The following is a 17,172-nucleotide window of genomic DNA, read 5'->3' on the forward strand; positions in this document are numbered from 1 at the left end:
TTGTGAGTGTGTGTATAATGCCCTCCTGGAAGAGGTGGTGAAGATGAGAATGGTAATGGAATTCAAAAGGGCATGGAACAAACACAGAGGATCCCTTGTGGCTTGAGAATGAAATAAAGAAATGGGATAATTTTTTCTTTTACACCTATAGTTTCTATTTAGATTTGAAGGTGGCCTGCACAAAGCAGCAGTTACTACTACCCTTAACAGAAGGCTTGGGGGGAAGCCCTGCTACTACCCTTGGCAGAAAGTTTGGGGTGGTCCTCATGAAGTAGCAGTTGTGGCTACTATTAACAGAAGGATTGGGGGTGGTCCACATGGAGCAGCAGTTGCTACTACCCTAAAACTAACCTCCCCCCCCAAAAAAAAAATAAAGATAAATAAATAAATACATAAATTGGTAAGTGGATTGGACCTATTTGACAGGGTTGAAGATGATGATGAATAGTTGTGAAGACTTTTTGTATGATTTTCTTGTCTTCAAATAGAATAATAAACTCTACAGTCCAAAATATGAAGAGTCTGCTCGCTTTTAAGGGTGTATGGTTTTGGAAAATATGTTGCCAACATAATGGATTGATTAAAATGGAATGGACAGACTACTTTCAGTAGAAATTTAAGCAGGTTTTTCAAAACTACTATGTTGTAGAAAATTTGAGATCAGGACTTGTAATTTGCTCACTCTTCAGACAGAAGTAAATACTATTAAAAATAAAATGTTCCAAGTAAGGTGTTTTAGTTCTGCTGTCATGAAAGATTTAAATAGCCCTTTCATCTGTTGAGCTAGGACAATAGTTAGACCTTTTATGAATCTGATAATTATAGATTTATAAGAGAGCGGAATGAATTCTGAATTAATTTTCAGTTTTGAGAAAGGCACTAGAACTGCCAACAGTTTTTACATCCTTGTACTGTAGTCGACATGTTTTTATGCCAGTATGTTTTGGGCTCCATAATTGAAAGAAAAATGGTTTTGGAGTACAAACTGATGCTCTGTATTAAGTTCAGACAATAATTCTGCATTTTCTCTATTAATTCAAACATTTTGGTGGTATAGTGACAGCCACCCAGGCATGGCTGACACTCTAAAACAGCCAAGTGCACAAAAATATGCAACTATGGCTTAGGCCCTATATCCTAGATTCATCAAAATGCTATAATAATGCATGGATAAGGCCTGCACTCAGACAAAGGGGCGTGTTTATGGAAATTTTAGAATTACCGCACCATGTGATAACACAGACTTTGACTTGGTAGTATTGCTTGGTGCAGTAAACCTTTCATGCCCCGCAATAATTCCTTTTTCACATCTTGCGCTGAGAGAGAGAGAGAGAGAGCCTATCTATGGACTCTATAACAAGGTACCAACAAGTTAGGGTGAGATAACATAATACAAAATTTCATATTTGTGAGACTTTCCTCATTTCAAATTACTCAAAAATCTTCACCGAGGTGTACTGTTCGTACATCTCACTCTGCATGAAAAACTGGCCCCTAAACCACCACCAACACCTCACCTTGAGCTATTAGATGGCCCTCCTATAGGCACATAAATAGTTGCACACTGTGAGGGTCTCCCCAGAGGCTCTCCCTCTCTCTACTCCACTCCTGCCAAGCCCAGAAATGGCCGAAAAGCAATTCGAAAAATTTATCCCAAATTGCGTTACAGACGTTTCTGTCATATCGCACAGCCTAACACCAGGAAAAAAGACGTTGTTATTGCCGACATTAAAACCATCCGATAGCATGCATTATACTATTGCATGGTGCAATATTGCCCCTCATTTTCATTAATCCCACCCAAACTCCTCCCTAATCCCACCCCTTCCCAAAATTTGAATTTGCACCATGCGCTACAGTTATTATTGCATACGTTATAGGGTTAACGTGTTAACACCATAATGCATTTTGATGAATGACCCTGCATATTTGAAAAAAAAAAACTACTTACAATAAAAATTAAAATGTCTTTCTTTCATGTTTTAAAAGTGTTTTACATGTATTTGATGACATTTTTCACATCAAAATACAGTTTGGAACCGCTGTAGGCAGATTGTTATGCAAAAGAGAAGTATAAAGGCTCGCACAATCTATATACATGATCACAGATTGTGGCTCTGTGACTTTTCATTATTATATCCTTCCGATATACTATCAGCAATTCATACCACACTTAACTTCAGCATTCCACTTTTGTCGCATATGCAACCTTTGTACTGTCCGTTATGTATATAATTTCACAGTTCAATGCATTTAATCCCTGTACATAGTTCTTCTGTATATAGTTCTCCTCTCTCCCCAGTTGCCGCTTATAGTTGCCGTTTATGATGTCCATTCTACACATGCCTGTTCTATGTAAAACGCCCTACATGCGTAAGTTTTTTGTTATGCTGTGAACCGATGTGATATCTTGGATGAATGTCGGTATATAAAACCAATAAACCAATAAATAAATAAATAAATGTCTGTCAGAACTGTACATATCCACAATATAACTGAAGTTGGACCTTGTATGATATGATTTATAGAACATATATACATAACTTGATCTAATCAGGCCCAAACAGATGCTTTAGTAAATTACTGCACAAGAAAAAAATCTCTTTCTGGGAAGCAAGTACTTTTTTATTAAGACACTGAATTCTAAAAGTTGCTTGACCTGAAACTCAGTCAGACTGAAGCAATCATGTCAAACAATACAGAGAGATAAGGAGCTATTTACAGCCATTAACAGCTATTTACAGCCTTTGCCATCAAAGGCTAAAACCCTCAAAAGCAATCAGTAAACAAGAACACAGATACAGAAAAACCTTTACAGACTTTTCTCTGCTCTAACTCTTCACACCTTGCCCCTTCTCTCCTCTATTTCTACTATGCTTGCACATCTCATATGAAATATTATACAAATACCTGCCTTTATTTATTCTACTATAGACACTACTCTCTACTGTACCCACTGCCCTAGGAAAGTGAACTCAGGACCTTGCATATCATTACTAATAAGATTACATGATAACCTTTGATTTCTGAGAATTTTACTTACAGATCATGACAAGTGGAAAAAGACACATTCACTGGCACGAAAATGTGCCGGAGGTAGTTCCAGGGTGTTCTAAAATGTGAAGCAAACACTGAAAGGAGTAGGGAGTTAAAATTTTCAGAAATTAAATTTCATTAAAAAAAATGTACAAAGTCAGAGAATTTCATCCCGCTGCAATCATGTATACTTGCAAATAGATTTTAAAAGTGTTCCCTATTCAAGTATATGTGGGCCACATGCAACATGAATTTTAAGAAGCCGGGAAGATCGCACGTACATACCTGTACATGCATCAAAAATAAGATGGCAGAAAACAGTTGGGGCATGGGCGATCCAGGGTGGGGCCAAGACTTATGTGCAGTATGGAGATTTTGGGCCACAGGGATCCTGAACACTGGGGGGGGGGGGGGGGGGGGGGAGCACGGGAGAGAGGAAAACTCTGACACTCTATATATATCTCCCATTGTAAAAGGGGCACTTTCAACTTAGGGTGGGTTTTGGAGGAGCAGTGTTACATTGATCTGCCTAGGGCACAAGGGTCTGTAGACCTTTATAACACTCCCCCCACCAAAAAAACCCACCCTGACTTGAAAGTGCCCCTCTTACAGTGGGAGATATATAGTGTGCCAGATTGTCTCTTAAAGAGTCTCTCTCTTTCCCCTGGTCACTTCTTGAGTGTGCATGTAAAGGCTCCACACATATGCGCAGTCAGGATATTTTAAATGATACGTGTGTACTTGCATACACCATATAAAATTCAGAGAATTTTTGCTTGCGTGCCCAATATGCATGTTATGGGCGCACGCATGCTGCTTTTAAAATGTATTTATGATTGTGCAAGCTTTTAGAACTTGCACCAGCTCAAAAAAATGTGGGCGGCAGTTCTAGCGTTAAGAAGTTCAGAAGTAAAAGGAGAATAGTGCATTTAAAGGGGTCCAGACCGAAACTTGAACACCAGATTGAAAACCTTTTCCATTTTAAGAAAAACTTCTGATAGAGTGTTTTCTTGATGCTAGAATAACTTTACTTATTTCAGTAAGTTACTATATAGAAGACAGTAGTTGGTTTTCATCATCCATGCAGTCAGAGCCAAAGTTGGGATGAAGGAGATTTCTTTTGCATTGTATAAACAAATATGGGAATATTCTCAATTTTATCTGATGCTGAACAGCTAGGTGTTGAAGCCAAAAATGGGGCTATCAAAATCATTAGATCATTTTCTCTTCTAAATTGACTATAAGGGGTATTGGGGGGAATGCACATAAAAGTCCTTGATTCCTTGGGAATAAAAAAGTATTCATCATTAGTCTGTCCCTTGCTGGTGTCCAAGAGCAGTAGGGTAGGTAACTGGTTCAATGGCATCACAAAGAGATTTGTAGAGTGTCCCAAAGATAAAAGAATTCCTGTGCCATATCTTCATCCAATGAACATTTGTGTGGCTGTAGGTGGTGACTTACTGTTTCCCCTATCTGATTTTGGTTTCCAGGGAGATTGACAGCTATAAAATATATCTTTTTAGAAAGTGCCAATTTCTAAACCTTGCAGGTCTCTGGAGAAAAATGCCTATTCTTCCTTGTTTTTTAATACTGAACATAGTTACTTGGTTGTCTGTTTTGATAAACAATATGTTGTTCTTTAATCAGGGACTGAATACCTTAAGAGCACTGAAGCTTGCTCTCAGCTCTAGATGATTTATGTGGAATAAACTTTCTTGAGAACAAAGGCTATTCAGATGAGCTTTCCATCTCTGGTTGGAGGCATCTGTGGTTACAGTAATTTGAAACTGAGGTTGGTGAAAAAACTGACCTCTCAATAAATCTGAAGGATTCAATTACTATGCCAGAAAATGTACGATAGTGTTGATACCTAAGTTTGTGAAATAGTGGCTGTAGATGCTGGTAACGTTAAAACTTCAGGTACCATTGAGCATGCCTCATGCTGGGGCATGCAAAAGAAGTAATATGGACTGTTCGTATATCTTCAGGAAGAAATGGGTAGAAACCTGTTTCTGATCTGAAAGAGTTATTTATTATTATTATTATTATTATTTATATTCCGCTTTTTGCACTTTTTTCAGTGCTTCAAAGTGGATTACATTCAGGTACTGTAGGTATTTTCCTATCCCCAGAAGGCTTACAAGAGTTAATATTTGTCAGTTCATGTACCCTCTTGTTGAGAAAGGAATGCTATACCTTGTGTGGTATTCCAGGCAAGCTCCTATGAATTCTATTATACAAGTTGGTTCCATATTGGATTTTTGGAAACTGATAATGAATCCTAGGGATTAAAGAGTGTTCACTGTATGGAGTGTGAAGGAATGAGCTACTTGAAGGAGATGACTGACTCAAATTCAGTTATACAAATATGGAAAAACGAAGATAATTTTTAGATGAAAAGCAACAACTATGAGACATTTTGTGAACACCCTGGGTGCTATGGAGAGGCTGAAAGGGCAAACACATTACTGGTAATGACTGCTAGCTAATAGAGTAGATTTTAAGACATGCACACGCGCGTCTATCTGAACGCGTTACCTGGTGCGCACACATGGACGCCCGATTTTATAGCAGGTACGCGCATGTTATAAAATCGGGGGTCGGCGCGCACAAGGGGGTGCACATTAGTGTAATTTGCGCACGCTGATGCCCACGGCCTTCCCCAGTTCCCAACGCCCTTCGCTAAACTCCCTTCCCCTTAACTACCTGCCCCCTAGCCCTAACTAGACTTCCCCTGATCTTTCTCTTACCTTTTGTGCCTGCCTTGGGGCAGGCGCAGATTGTGCGCGGCGGCAGTCTGCTGGCACGTGATCCCCCAGCACAGCAGCAAATGGCTGCTATGCTGGGAGCCTCTGACCCCGCCCTGCTCCCAGAGCACCCCACCCCTCCCCTTTTCCGAAGCCCCGGGACTTACTTACGTGTAAGGCTTTTGAAAATTCAGGCCATAGTGAATTGAAGAAATTTCCTGAGCGCCTTGTGAACTGGAATGTATATGTAGGCATCTTTGAGGTCTAGAGTGGTTAGCTAATGATTGATCTCTGAGAAAGAATGGCATCTAAGGAGTTCATCCTGAATTTTCCCTCCTTTAGGAGTTTGCTAAAATTCTGAGGTCCAAGATGGGACAAATACCATTGGTATTTTTGGAATGAAGAAGTATTTGGGATAGAACTCAGTGTTTTCTTGTCATATTGGGAAAGGTTCTACCACATTTTAAGCAAGGATAGCTGACAACTCTTGTTGGAAGTGTTGGAGATGACCTGTACTTAAGGAGTGGCTCCTTGGAGGATTGTTTGGGGGAGAAAATTTGAAATTCAAATGATATCCCTGCTGTATGTTCTTTAATACCCAACAAATGCGGGCTGAAGTGCTACAGCCTCTCCCCCCCAGAAGGCTATTTAAATAAAAGAAGGAATCTTTTTTTTACATTGTAGTCAAAAGTCAGAATTAGATTTTTGTTGTGTTTGAAGGCAAGATTTGGGTTGTGCTCCCTCCCTTCACATGGCCTGCTCTGTTTTTGCTGTTTTCATGGGTGAGGCTGATGAAAAGTAATAGTATAGTCTCTTATAGTGCTGAGGTTGATTTTTCCTACTTGTAGATCACCGCTCAGTTGTAGCTGTTTAGAGAATAAAGAGAATGGAGCAGTAACCCTTAATAAGGTCCACTATTTATTTATTTGGAACTTTTATATACCGACATTCCTGTACAAAAATTACACACCACATCGGTTTACAGCGAAACGTAAATAGCATAAATGAATGCATTACACTGAACAAGGGATCTAGTAAGTTAAATATAGGAGATATAAATAACACTGCAAATAAGTGATGCCTCACTCTTCCTGCGAGCATAATGCCAAAACGCACAAAAACAATTCCAATAAATTAAATTAAACTCTACTAGAATAAGAAGCCAAAAGGAACAAAACAATTGAAACTGGATAAAGGGCCAAATAGGTAAAATAAAGGAGGGAGGGAATGGGTGGAGACATTAAGTCAAATGATGATGACAAATTTGATAACATGAGGGATAAAAAATATTTATAAAAAAATATTTTATCCCTCATGATAACATAAGATAAAAATATTTCTTTTGCTACCAATCAAGAAAGAGATCTAGGCATCTTAGTGGATAACACATTGAAATCATCGATTCAGTGTGCTGCGGCAGTCAAAAAAGCAAACAGAATGTTGTGAATTATTAGGAAGGGAATCGTGAATAAAATGGAAAATGGCATAATGTACAATTTTGGTTGCTGCATCTCAAAAAAGATATAATTGCGATGGAGAAGGTACAGAGAAGGGCGACCAAAATGATAAGGGGAATGGAACAGCTCCCCTATGAGGAAAGACTAAAGAGGTTAGGACTGTTCAGCTTGGAGAAGAGACGGCTGAGGGGGGATATGATAGAGGTGTTTAAAATCATGAGAGGACTAGAATGGGTAGATGTGAATCGGTTATTTAGTCTTTCAGATAATAGAAAGACTATGGGGCACTCCATGAAGTTAGCATGTGGCACATTTAAAACTAATCAGAGAAAGTTCTTCTTCACACAACGCACAATTAAACTCTGGAATTTGTAGCCAGAGGACGTGGTTAGTTCAGTTAGTATAGCTGTGATTAAAAGTTCTTGGAGGAGAAGTCCATTACCTGCTATTAATTAAGTTGACTTAGAAATTAGCCACTGCTATTACTAGCAACGGTAACATGGAATAGACTTAGTTTTGGGGTACTTGCCAGGTTCTTATGGCCTGGATTGGCCACTGTTGGAAACAGGATGCTAGGCTTGATGGACCCTTGGTCTGACCCAATATGGCATGCTCCTATGTTCCAAAGAGATCATCCCCTCTGCATGAGGCATAAGCAATTCTTTTCATGAACATCTTCATGAAGACCTGAACCCTAAAGCTATGCCAGCCTTCTGGTTCCAACAGCTATTGTAGATGTCCTGGAAAAAATAAGAACATAAGAACATGCCATACTGGGTCAGACCAAGGGTCCATCAAGCCCAGCATCCTGTTTCCAACAGTGGCCAATCCAGGCCATAAGAACCTGGCAAGTACCCCAAAACTAAGTCTATTCCATGTTACCGTTGCTAGTAATAGCAGTGGCTATTTTCTAAGTCAACTTAATGAAAGCATCATAAGCTAATCAAATTAGATGTTATCCATATTCTTCTTTTTCTTGTAGTACATAAGTCAAATGACAAAAAGAGTCTGAAGGAAGGTGTTTCTGTAAGGAGTTATACATAGCTGACAAACTTTTTTTTGCTATTTATCCAGTTACTTAGCATCTTTTTCTGGCGGCATGCTAGAAAGCATCTTAGAATGCTTTGCTTTTTTCTAAGTTGATTCCACTACTACAGGTTCACGAGTTAGTTGTACTTTTTGATGACCAGGACAAGGTTGAACTCTGATTTTGAGATCAAACTTCCTTACTACTGGAAGTATATAGAAAAGCATTTGCCATATTCTTGTTTGCAGCTCTTGTAGCAGTCCATGAACTGGAACTGTTACTACTTGCTTTCCAGCCTGAATATATTTTAGCACAACAGATATATTCCCTCCATCTTCTGCTTTTTCCTGTAAAGTAAATGGAATTTCTTTTTGAAATATCCTCAGGCGGGGTTGTATTTCTGGGATTTTATGAAGAGAGTTCTGATGGAAGATGGTGGACCCATCACCATTAAAATGTTATGAGAAAAGTATATGATGATTGTGACCCTTTTTGTGATTCAGATAATACTATAGGAGTGTCTTCTGAGGTTGTTCTATCCTTTGAAGAAGGTGAACCATGAGACTAGACTATGACTTAGTTTGTATCATTTCTTATCTGCATTGATATGGCAGAATAGTCAATTGAGTTTCTATATCAGGAGCCATATACTCCAAAATGGAAGACATTTACGCCAGTTGCAAAGGTTGAGGTAGAAACACTGGTACTAGTTTTGATGAATTCAAGCCACATTTTCCTGATAAAGGAATGACTCTCCTTTCTGGGAGGAGGTATAGCAGTGGAACAATCATCCAATTGTGAAATTAGATTGGCATTAACTATTTTGTAAGAGTAGATTCAGAATGAACTGCCTTTTTTGTCTCTTTGGCACCAACAGCTGTTTCTCGGCACTAAGAAGTTGAAAGATCCAATAAGGATGCAATGCCACTACTTGTTAAATGGTGAACATTCTATGTCAAAAAGTGATGGCACTGAAGGTGTCTTTTTATGTGCCATATTGTCTGCACTGACAGGGCCTGTTATCTCCTATATGTACTGGCATTGAAGAAGGCAACCTACTTCCTTCTTTGCTGAAGGGGAAACAGCACCTGTGTCTAGACTTTTAAGACTCATGGTGCCTAGCATGAGAGGCCTCAGCTTATTTTTATTTAGGAATTGGTCACTCAGCTGTAGATAGGTTCCGCTTTACTATTGAAGAGCATGTAGCTTCTGGATTTCCTTGCCCTGGGGGCAGGTAGTGCAGTTAGCTATGTAGTAGGATGGTCTGAGACATCAAATGCAGCTGTCATGTTGATCAAACAAAGTTATTATATGGGCAACGGGGACATCTTTTGAAACCTGGCTTGCAATCCAGCATTTTGAAAAAAGCTGAGGCTAAGTCAATTCGATTTTTGAAAGAAAATACTAACATTTATTTTTCTTTGGGAGACTTGTAAAAAGAAGAAAAGAAAAAACACACGGTATTCTCATGGCATGATTTTTTATTGCGGGAGAAACATATGATAAAAAATTGCACCATGAAACTGTGCCTAAGCATGCGATGGTGGACAACATTTGACAGGGATGTGATCACTTAAAGGCCCAAAAGGTCCTCTACACAAAATAATAGAAATGCTCCTAGGGTCAACTGTGACACTTGCCCAGCTCCCCACCCCCAAGAGAAAAAAAAACAATTTTAAAATGCGCAACATTACACTATACCACTCTTCTCTAATATTTCACCTATGTATTCATAAGGAGGCAAATGCCACTCTTTTAAAGTACCCCCAGCATCAGCTCACCTATGCCCCCCCCCCCACCTTCTTGTGGGGTATGCTGCCGCCTCTGTAGGTTGTAGGGGTGGAGTTATGATTGACCCTTGCGGTCTTTTCTATGTTTTTCGGAGGGAGGGATATAGAATTGAACTGTTCGGTCCTATAATTAATATCGCGGGGGGCATCAGGAGGTAGAGTCTTCATGTCCCCACGATGGTTTATTTACAGTAACAGGGCTGACTTTTTTCTAAGTCAGCAGTGCTATTTTATTTACATTGAGTTGCCTATGCATAAGCTGTTTCGCATAAAATAGGAAATTTTATGCATGTAAAGTAACTTATTTCCATAGGGGGAAGAATGCATTGAAGATATTGTGCGATAAATGGTGTTTAACGTTACACTAACATATGATATTAGAGATGTGAATCGTGTCCTCGATCGTCTTAACGATCGATTTCGGCTGGGAGGGGGAGGGAATCGTATCGTCGCTGTTTGGGTGTTTAGAGTATCGTGAAAATCGTTAAATCGTGAACCGGCACACTAAAACCCCCTAAAACCCACCCCCGACCCGTTAAATTAAATCCCCCACCCTCCCGAACCCCCCCCAAATGCCTTAAATTACCTGGGGGTCCAGCGGCGGTCCGGAACGGCCTCCTGCAATTGAATCGTGTTGTCTTCAGCCGGCGCCATTCTGCGCTGCCATTTTGCAAAATGGCGGCGGCCATAGACCAACACGATTCGACTGCAGGAGGTCGTTCCGGACCCCCGCTGGACTTTTGCCAAGTCTTGTGGGGGTCAGGAGGCCCCCCCAAGCTGGCCAAAAGTCCCTGGGGGTCCAGCGGGGGTCCGGGAGCGATTTCCTGCCGCGAATCGTTTTCCGTACGGAAAATGGCGCCGGCAGGAGATCGACTGCAGGAGGTCATTCAGCCGGGGTCCGGAACCCCCGCTGAACGACCTCCTGCAGTCGATCTCCTGCCGGCGCCATTTTCCGTACGGAAAACGATTCGCGGCAGGAAATCGCTCCCGGACCCCCGCTGGACCCCCAGGGACTTTTGGCCAGCTTGGGGGGGCCTCCTGACCCCCACAAGACGGCAAAAGTCCAGCGGGGGTCCGGAACGACCTCCTGCAGTCGAATCGTGTTGGTCTATGGCCGCCGCCATTTTGCGCCGCTATTTTGCAAAATGGCAGGCGCAGAATGGCGCTGGCTGAAGACAACACGATTCGAGTGCAGGAGACCGTTCCGGACCGCCGCTGGACCCCCAGGTAATTTAAGGCATTTGGGGGGGGGGTTCGGGAGGGTGGGGGATTTAATTTAAGGGTCGGGGGTGGGTTTTAGGTTGTTTTAGTGTGCCGGTTTCCTGCCCTCCCCCTTCCCCGATTTACGATTTTTTGACGATAAATCGGGGGAATTGGTATTTTATCGTGGCCCTAACGATTTTTGATGATTTAAAATATATCGGATGATATTTTAAATTGTCAAAAAACGATTCACATCCCTAGATATCGCTTTATTGCAGCTTAGTAAATCTAGCTGTAAGTTTGTACTTGAGGCAACGGAAGATGAAGTGACTTGCCCAAGGTCACAAGGAGTGTCAGCAGGGTTTGAACCCTGGCTTCCTTGCTGCTCTAACTAGGTTACTCCTCCACTGATGCACAATGTTACAAAATTACCCTCTACGGTGGTGGTGGTGGTGATGCTGGGGGGGGTCTTCATATATTTTCAGAGTGTTATACGCATAACTTACACCAGCTTTCAAAGTGGACTTATCCATATAAATCTTTCTAACCTGCTGTTTGGTTCATATAATTTGCCAAAGGAATTTATGAGCATACTTTTTAAAACCAAAGAATATGCACATTAAGTCCCAAACCCCTCAGCCATGCCCACACTCTAGCCCAGGGGTCGGGAACCCATGGCTCGCGAGCCAGATATGGCTCTTTTGAGGGCTGCATCTGGCTCGCGGACAAGTGTCGCCACACTTCGCGGTTCCCCGCTGACCCAAGCTGCTCCCCGGTCCTCCGCCGCCCGGGCTTAAAATGCTGTCAGCCCGGGCGGAACGCGGCAGGACAGCTGGAGTCAGCGGTACCGGCGTGCTCTCTTCTCCTCCCCCCCGCGCAGGCACCCGATGCTCTCCACTTCCTCTTCCGGGCCGCGGGGGGGTGGTGGGGGAGAGGAGAAGAGAGAGTCAGCGGCACGACTGGAGTCAGCCGGGTGCCTGCGCGGGAGTCATCGGGTGTCAGCCGGGTGTGCCAGCGCTGGAGTCATCGGGTGCCTGCGCGGGAGTCTTCCCGCGCAGGCACCCGATGCTCACCACTTCCTCTTCCGGCCGCGGGAAGAAGAGAGCACACCGGTGCGCTCTCTTCTTCCCGCGGCCCGGAAGAGGAAGTGGTGAGCATCGGGTGCCTGCGCGGGAAGAAGAGGGCCCGCTAATGTCCGACGGGAAGAAGACTGCAGTGCGGCTCGGAGGAAAATGAAGAGTTTCAACGCGAGACCGATGGGACTCCGCCTTCGCCTCCGCGAGGGCTGAAAATGAAGGAGGTTAGCGTTGGGAGGAGGCTGCTGCTGCCGCGAGTTCCCGGGGTGGGGGTGGGGGAGAGAGAGAGTGAATGAGCGAGCAAGCATGTGTGTTTGAGATCCTGTGTGTGTGAGTGAGAGATTGCATGTATGTGATTGACTGAGAGCCTGTATATGTGAAAGAGAGTATGTCTGTGATTGAGAGCCTGCCTGTGAGAGAGAGAGCATGAATGTAAGTTTACCATTGGGAACCTGTATGTGTAAGTTTGTGATTGAAAACCTGTTTGTGTGAAAGAGTATGTGTGTATGAATTGAGATCCTTTGTGTGTGAGAGAAATCATGTGTATGTATGATTAAGAGCCTGTGTGTATAAGTAAGATAGATATCATGTGTGTCTGTGTCTGATTGACAGCTGGTTTAGGTGATGGAGTATGTGATTGAGAGCCTGTGTTTCAATGAGAGAGAGAGACCATGTGTGTCTGTGTGTGACTGAGAGCTGATTTAGGTGAGGGAGCATGTGAGTATGTGATTGAGAGCCTGTGTTTCAATGAGAGAAAGAGAGGACATGTTTGTAAGCATGTGAATGAGAGTCTGTGTGTGAGAGAAAAGACAGCATGTTATTTATGTGATTGAAAGCCTGTGTGTGTGTGTAAGCGTGAAAAGATAGGACAGCATATGTGTAAATGTGTAATTAAGAGCCTATATGAGAGAGAAAAAACATGTGTATATGTGAGTACTGAGGAGCATGTGTGTATAGGTGTGTCATTGAGAGCCCAGTGTGAGAGAGAGTGCTGGTATTGTGACTGAGAGAGGAGAAAGTTCCAAGCAAACCACCCCACCTCCTGCTAATTCAGAACAATCTCAGGACACCTGGATATCAAACGTTCCCAGGTATGCAGAGCAAAAAAATTTTTGTATCCTTATTATTTTTCATTACTGGATCTTTGTGTCTGCTATTTTGAAATATTTGTTGGTATCTGGAAATGTTTTATATGAGTTTTTAATTATTGGATATTCCACTCATCAGCTGTTTCGAAATATGTTCTTTTTGTTAGTACAGTTTTACTGCTGATGATTTTATATTTCTTGATTTGTTTTATAAAGATGGGTGATGTTTCTTTTTTCCTTTGTTACACTGCATACAGAGACTCTGGCTTGTTGCAGTTTCCAATTCAGTTTTTTTCTGCATGCTTCTTGTTATGCGTTTTGGTCTCTTTATTCTATGTTAGGTGAGGGACAGCAACGTGATTCAGGTGAGGTTTTCTGCTGGCGTGTTGTTTCGTGTAGGACTCTATAGCAGCCTGACTTGGTCCGTTTTCCTAATAGGAGATGTATTGGTGTCTTAAGGCCTGGTGTAATATTTTCAGAGACTTATTGTACATTAAAAGTGTTATCTTACTATAAAATGCACATATTTACTTGTATTTAGTTTTAAACATATTGTATGGCTCTCATGGAATTACATTTTAAAATATGTGGCGTTTATGGCTCTCTCAGCCAAAAAGGTTCCTGACCCCTGCTCTAGCCCATGTGCATAAAAGTACATACATATAATTGTATGCACATATCAGTTGCCGCAATTTTATAAAGGGCCATTTCTGCAGTCAAAGCACTACTTTATCCACAGAAATCTCCTTTGAGAATTATTTTCCCCAATGTGATCATTAAAATCTTTGACAATAATTATATATCTTCTGTAAGATCTTTTTTCCTTCACTTCTTTTATATGCAACACAGATATGTAAATTGAAACAATTAAGATTATAGCCAAGCCTAATAAGTTCCACGAATGCTCTAAAATGACAGCTAAACATCAGGCTTTGCAGTGCGGCTCTGTCTCCTTCAATATCAGAAGCTATTACAGATAGCCACGTAACAAAAAAAAACAAAAAACACCCAGTAGGATGCCAAGATTCTTCTTGCTGAACATTTTTCATGCCCATTAAGCCCAACACACTTGACAGGGTCTCATTTGCACCTTTGCCAAAGCAGCCCCCTTAAGTTCTAAATGCTCCTGCACTGGAATCCTGAGCCTGGGTTAGATGTGGCTTTTGAAGCAGTAATAGTGAAGGGGAGGGCAGGGAAGCGCTTAACCATTTTTATCTGCTGAGAAAATTATTCAGGAAAGGAGCCAAGGTAATATTGAAAAACATGCTACAGAATAAATAATATATGAAAATAGGCTTAAAACGCACAGTACTGCATGTAATTATATAGTAACACATCTAGAGAGTTTGCAAACTTTATAACTGTTGGGATTTTTAACACCAGGTAAAATGTTAAGACAATGCAAATTTTGAGATTTAAAAAACACACCAACATTTCTGCTGGAATTTATGAAGAAACAACCTCAAGGGATGTTAAATGAGAAATATATGTTATTTTGGAAGCACAGAAGGGTCTTTCTATTTCAAAGAGGTAGAAGACTTGAATAATAAGGAAAAATATTTATTTTATTTTATTTATTTATTTAGAGTTTTTATATACCGGCAATCATGAAAACATATCTTGCTGGTTTACATAGAACGGGGGTGCAATAAATACATAGAACTTAAAAACATAGAACCAGAACTGAGGGTGGACAGAAGGTACAGTTACATTTAACAATGGAGGCCAAACTTGGAGAAGAAAAAGAGAAGAGAGGATAGAAATGGTTAAACAATGTACAATTTAAATGTAGTATACAAAATAAATGTTATATACAAATGGTAAGGTGTTTTGGGAGTCACTGGGTTGTGTCCGGGAAAAGCTTGCTTGAATAACCAAGTCTTAAGTTTTTTCCTAAAGTTGGGAGGCAGGGCTCCTGTCTGAGGTCTGTAGGAATGGAATTCCACAGTAGAGGGCCAGCTGTGGAGGTGGCACGATCTCTTAGGGTAATGTGTTTGGTCGTTTTCACTGGGGGAACCAGGAGGGAACCTCTGTAAGCATCTTCCCCATCTTTATGGGGAAGGAAGCATTCCTTCCCCATCTTTATGGGGAAGGAATGAAATGAGGCTCTGTGGCATTAAGTGCTATTTCATTGGCAAATCAAGCCCCTTTTGTGCATTCCCTCACCTCAACAAGCCTGTCTTGATATTACTAGGAAAAGAGCTCTCTCAGTCATAGGTCCCATTCTATGGAATGCTTTACCAGACTCCATCAGATCCATATCCAACCCCAAACATTTCAACATTTCAACATCTCTAAAAACTCACCTATTTCGAACTGCATTTTCAGATACCACCACTAAATAATCATTTCACACTTCCAGAATACATATATTCAGTTAGGCACCCGACGTTTTCTTGTTTTGTTTACTGATTTCTTTATGTTACCTATTTTTATTTTAATAATTTGTTATTTTATATTAATGAAAATTTTTGTAATTTATACTTTTTTATAAGTCAATTTACTTTTAACCAATCATTGGTCTTTATTTTAAGTATTTTTATTTTAATTTTTATTTGATATATGTAAACCGTTTTGACTAAACATTGTTGTAAAGACGGTTATAGAAATACTTTTAAATAAATAAAAATAAAAAAATAAAATAAGAGTGTTCCATTATATTCATTAAGTACAAAGCTTTTGCGGCATTATCATGATATATCCAGGATACCATACGATACTGACTGGCTAGACTGAAAATGAACATCATGACATGATACAGCAAAATTAATCTTCAGAATAAGATGGTTGCCCCCCCATTATTATTACATTTCTACAAGCTACCAGACCAAAAGAAATAAAGCATTTTCAAGTAAGAGGAGTAAGTGAAAGTCTTAGGGGAGAGAAGAGTATGGATGAGTAGGGGAGATGTGAAGAAGAGAGAAAGCAAGTATATACTTTACCATCTCCAGGAATGATGCGTAGCGTAACAGTGTTGCCTGCTTCCTTAATTAAGTTGACGATATCCGAATGTGATTTGTTAGTGATGGAACATCCATTAACGGCCAAGATCCGGTCTCCTACTTTCAGCTTGCCACAGCGGTCTGCAGGGCTTCCCTCGATTATCCGACCTATTTTGTGAGGCATGGCCACACATGCATTTCCTGCTTTGTATTTGAGGATATTTTTAAATTTATATTTAAATGGAAGTATGTTGAAGGAGAAGGAGAAAAGGTGTTTGAAAGGGAAAGAGAAGGTTAAGGGTTAATCAATTAATGCATAAAGCAAAAGTTATTAAAGGATAGATTTGCTGCTGGTGGTCAAATCATTGGCAATCAACTGTGTGTAGTATTCTTCAAAGGGACAGTAATGGAAGCCTTTACTCCCCCATTTCGCATTATAACACTTTAAGCTAATGCAGGGCTTGAGATGAGAGCATTTGAAACACAGACATGAAGTCTGTGAGAGAGTTTTATTTAAAAAAAAAATTAAGATACTGAAAATGCATCACTATTACCTGTTTGTTTATAGAGTAGCACCAATATGTAACTAGGTTGATAGTGAATTTATCATACATGTGGCAAAGAGCATTGCCATTAAGGTGAACAGTAGAACATACTGATTTCAAGGAGGGAGCAGTGAGTGACAGAGAATTATACTGCCTGAAGACAGAGAGTAATTTTACTTCTGGAGATTACCATTTTCTCTCTAGCACCCAATGTATTTCCTTTATTGAATAAATGTGGCAGTCTATATTTGCTTTATTATA

General features: G+C 40.8%; 1 protein-coding gene across 13 annotated transcripts in view; it reads right to left on the reverse strand.

The window, feature by feature from the left end:
• Positions 1-17,172, reverse strand: part of MAGI1 (membrane associated guanylate kinase, WW and PDZ domain containing 1) — a 975,264-nt gene that overhangs the window by 32,426 nt on the left and 925,666 nt on the right. For 8 of the 13 annotated variants that reach the window (XM_029601033.1, XM_029601035.1, XM_029601038.1 and 5 more), the window contains one exon: positions 16,367-16,570. In XM_029601033.1, coding sequence (XP_029456893.1) covers positions 16,367-16,570 — 204 coding nt within the window. The remainder of the gene's footprint in view (positions 1-16,366; positions 16,571-17,172) is intronic. The other 5 variants (XM_029601039.1, XM_029601034.1, XM_029601044.1 and 2 more) reach the window with 2 other exon arrangements.

This window comes from Rhinatrema bivittatum, chromosome 4 (genome assembly GCF_901001135.1).
Source record: "Rhinatrema bivittatum chromosome 4, aRhiBiv1.1, whole genome shotgun sequence".
Lineage (NCBI taxonomy): Eukaryota > Metazoa > Chordata > Amphibia > Gymnophiona > Rhinatrematidae > Rhinatrema > Rhinatrema bivittatum.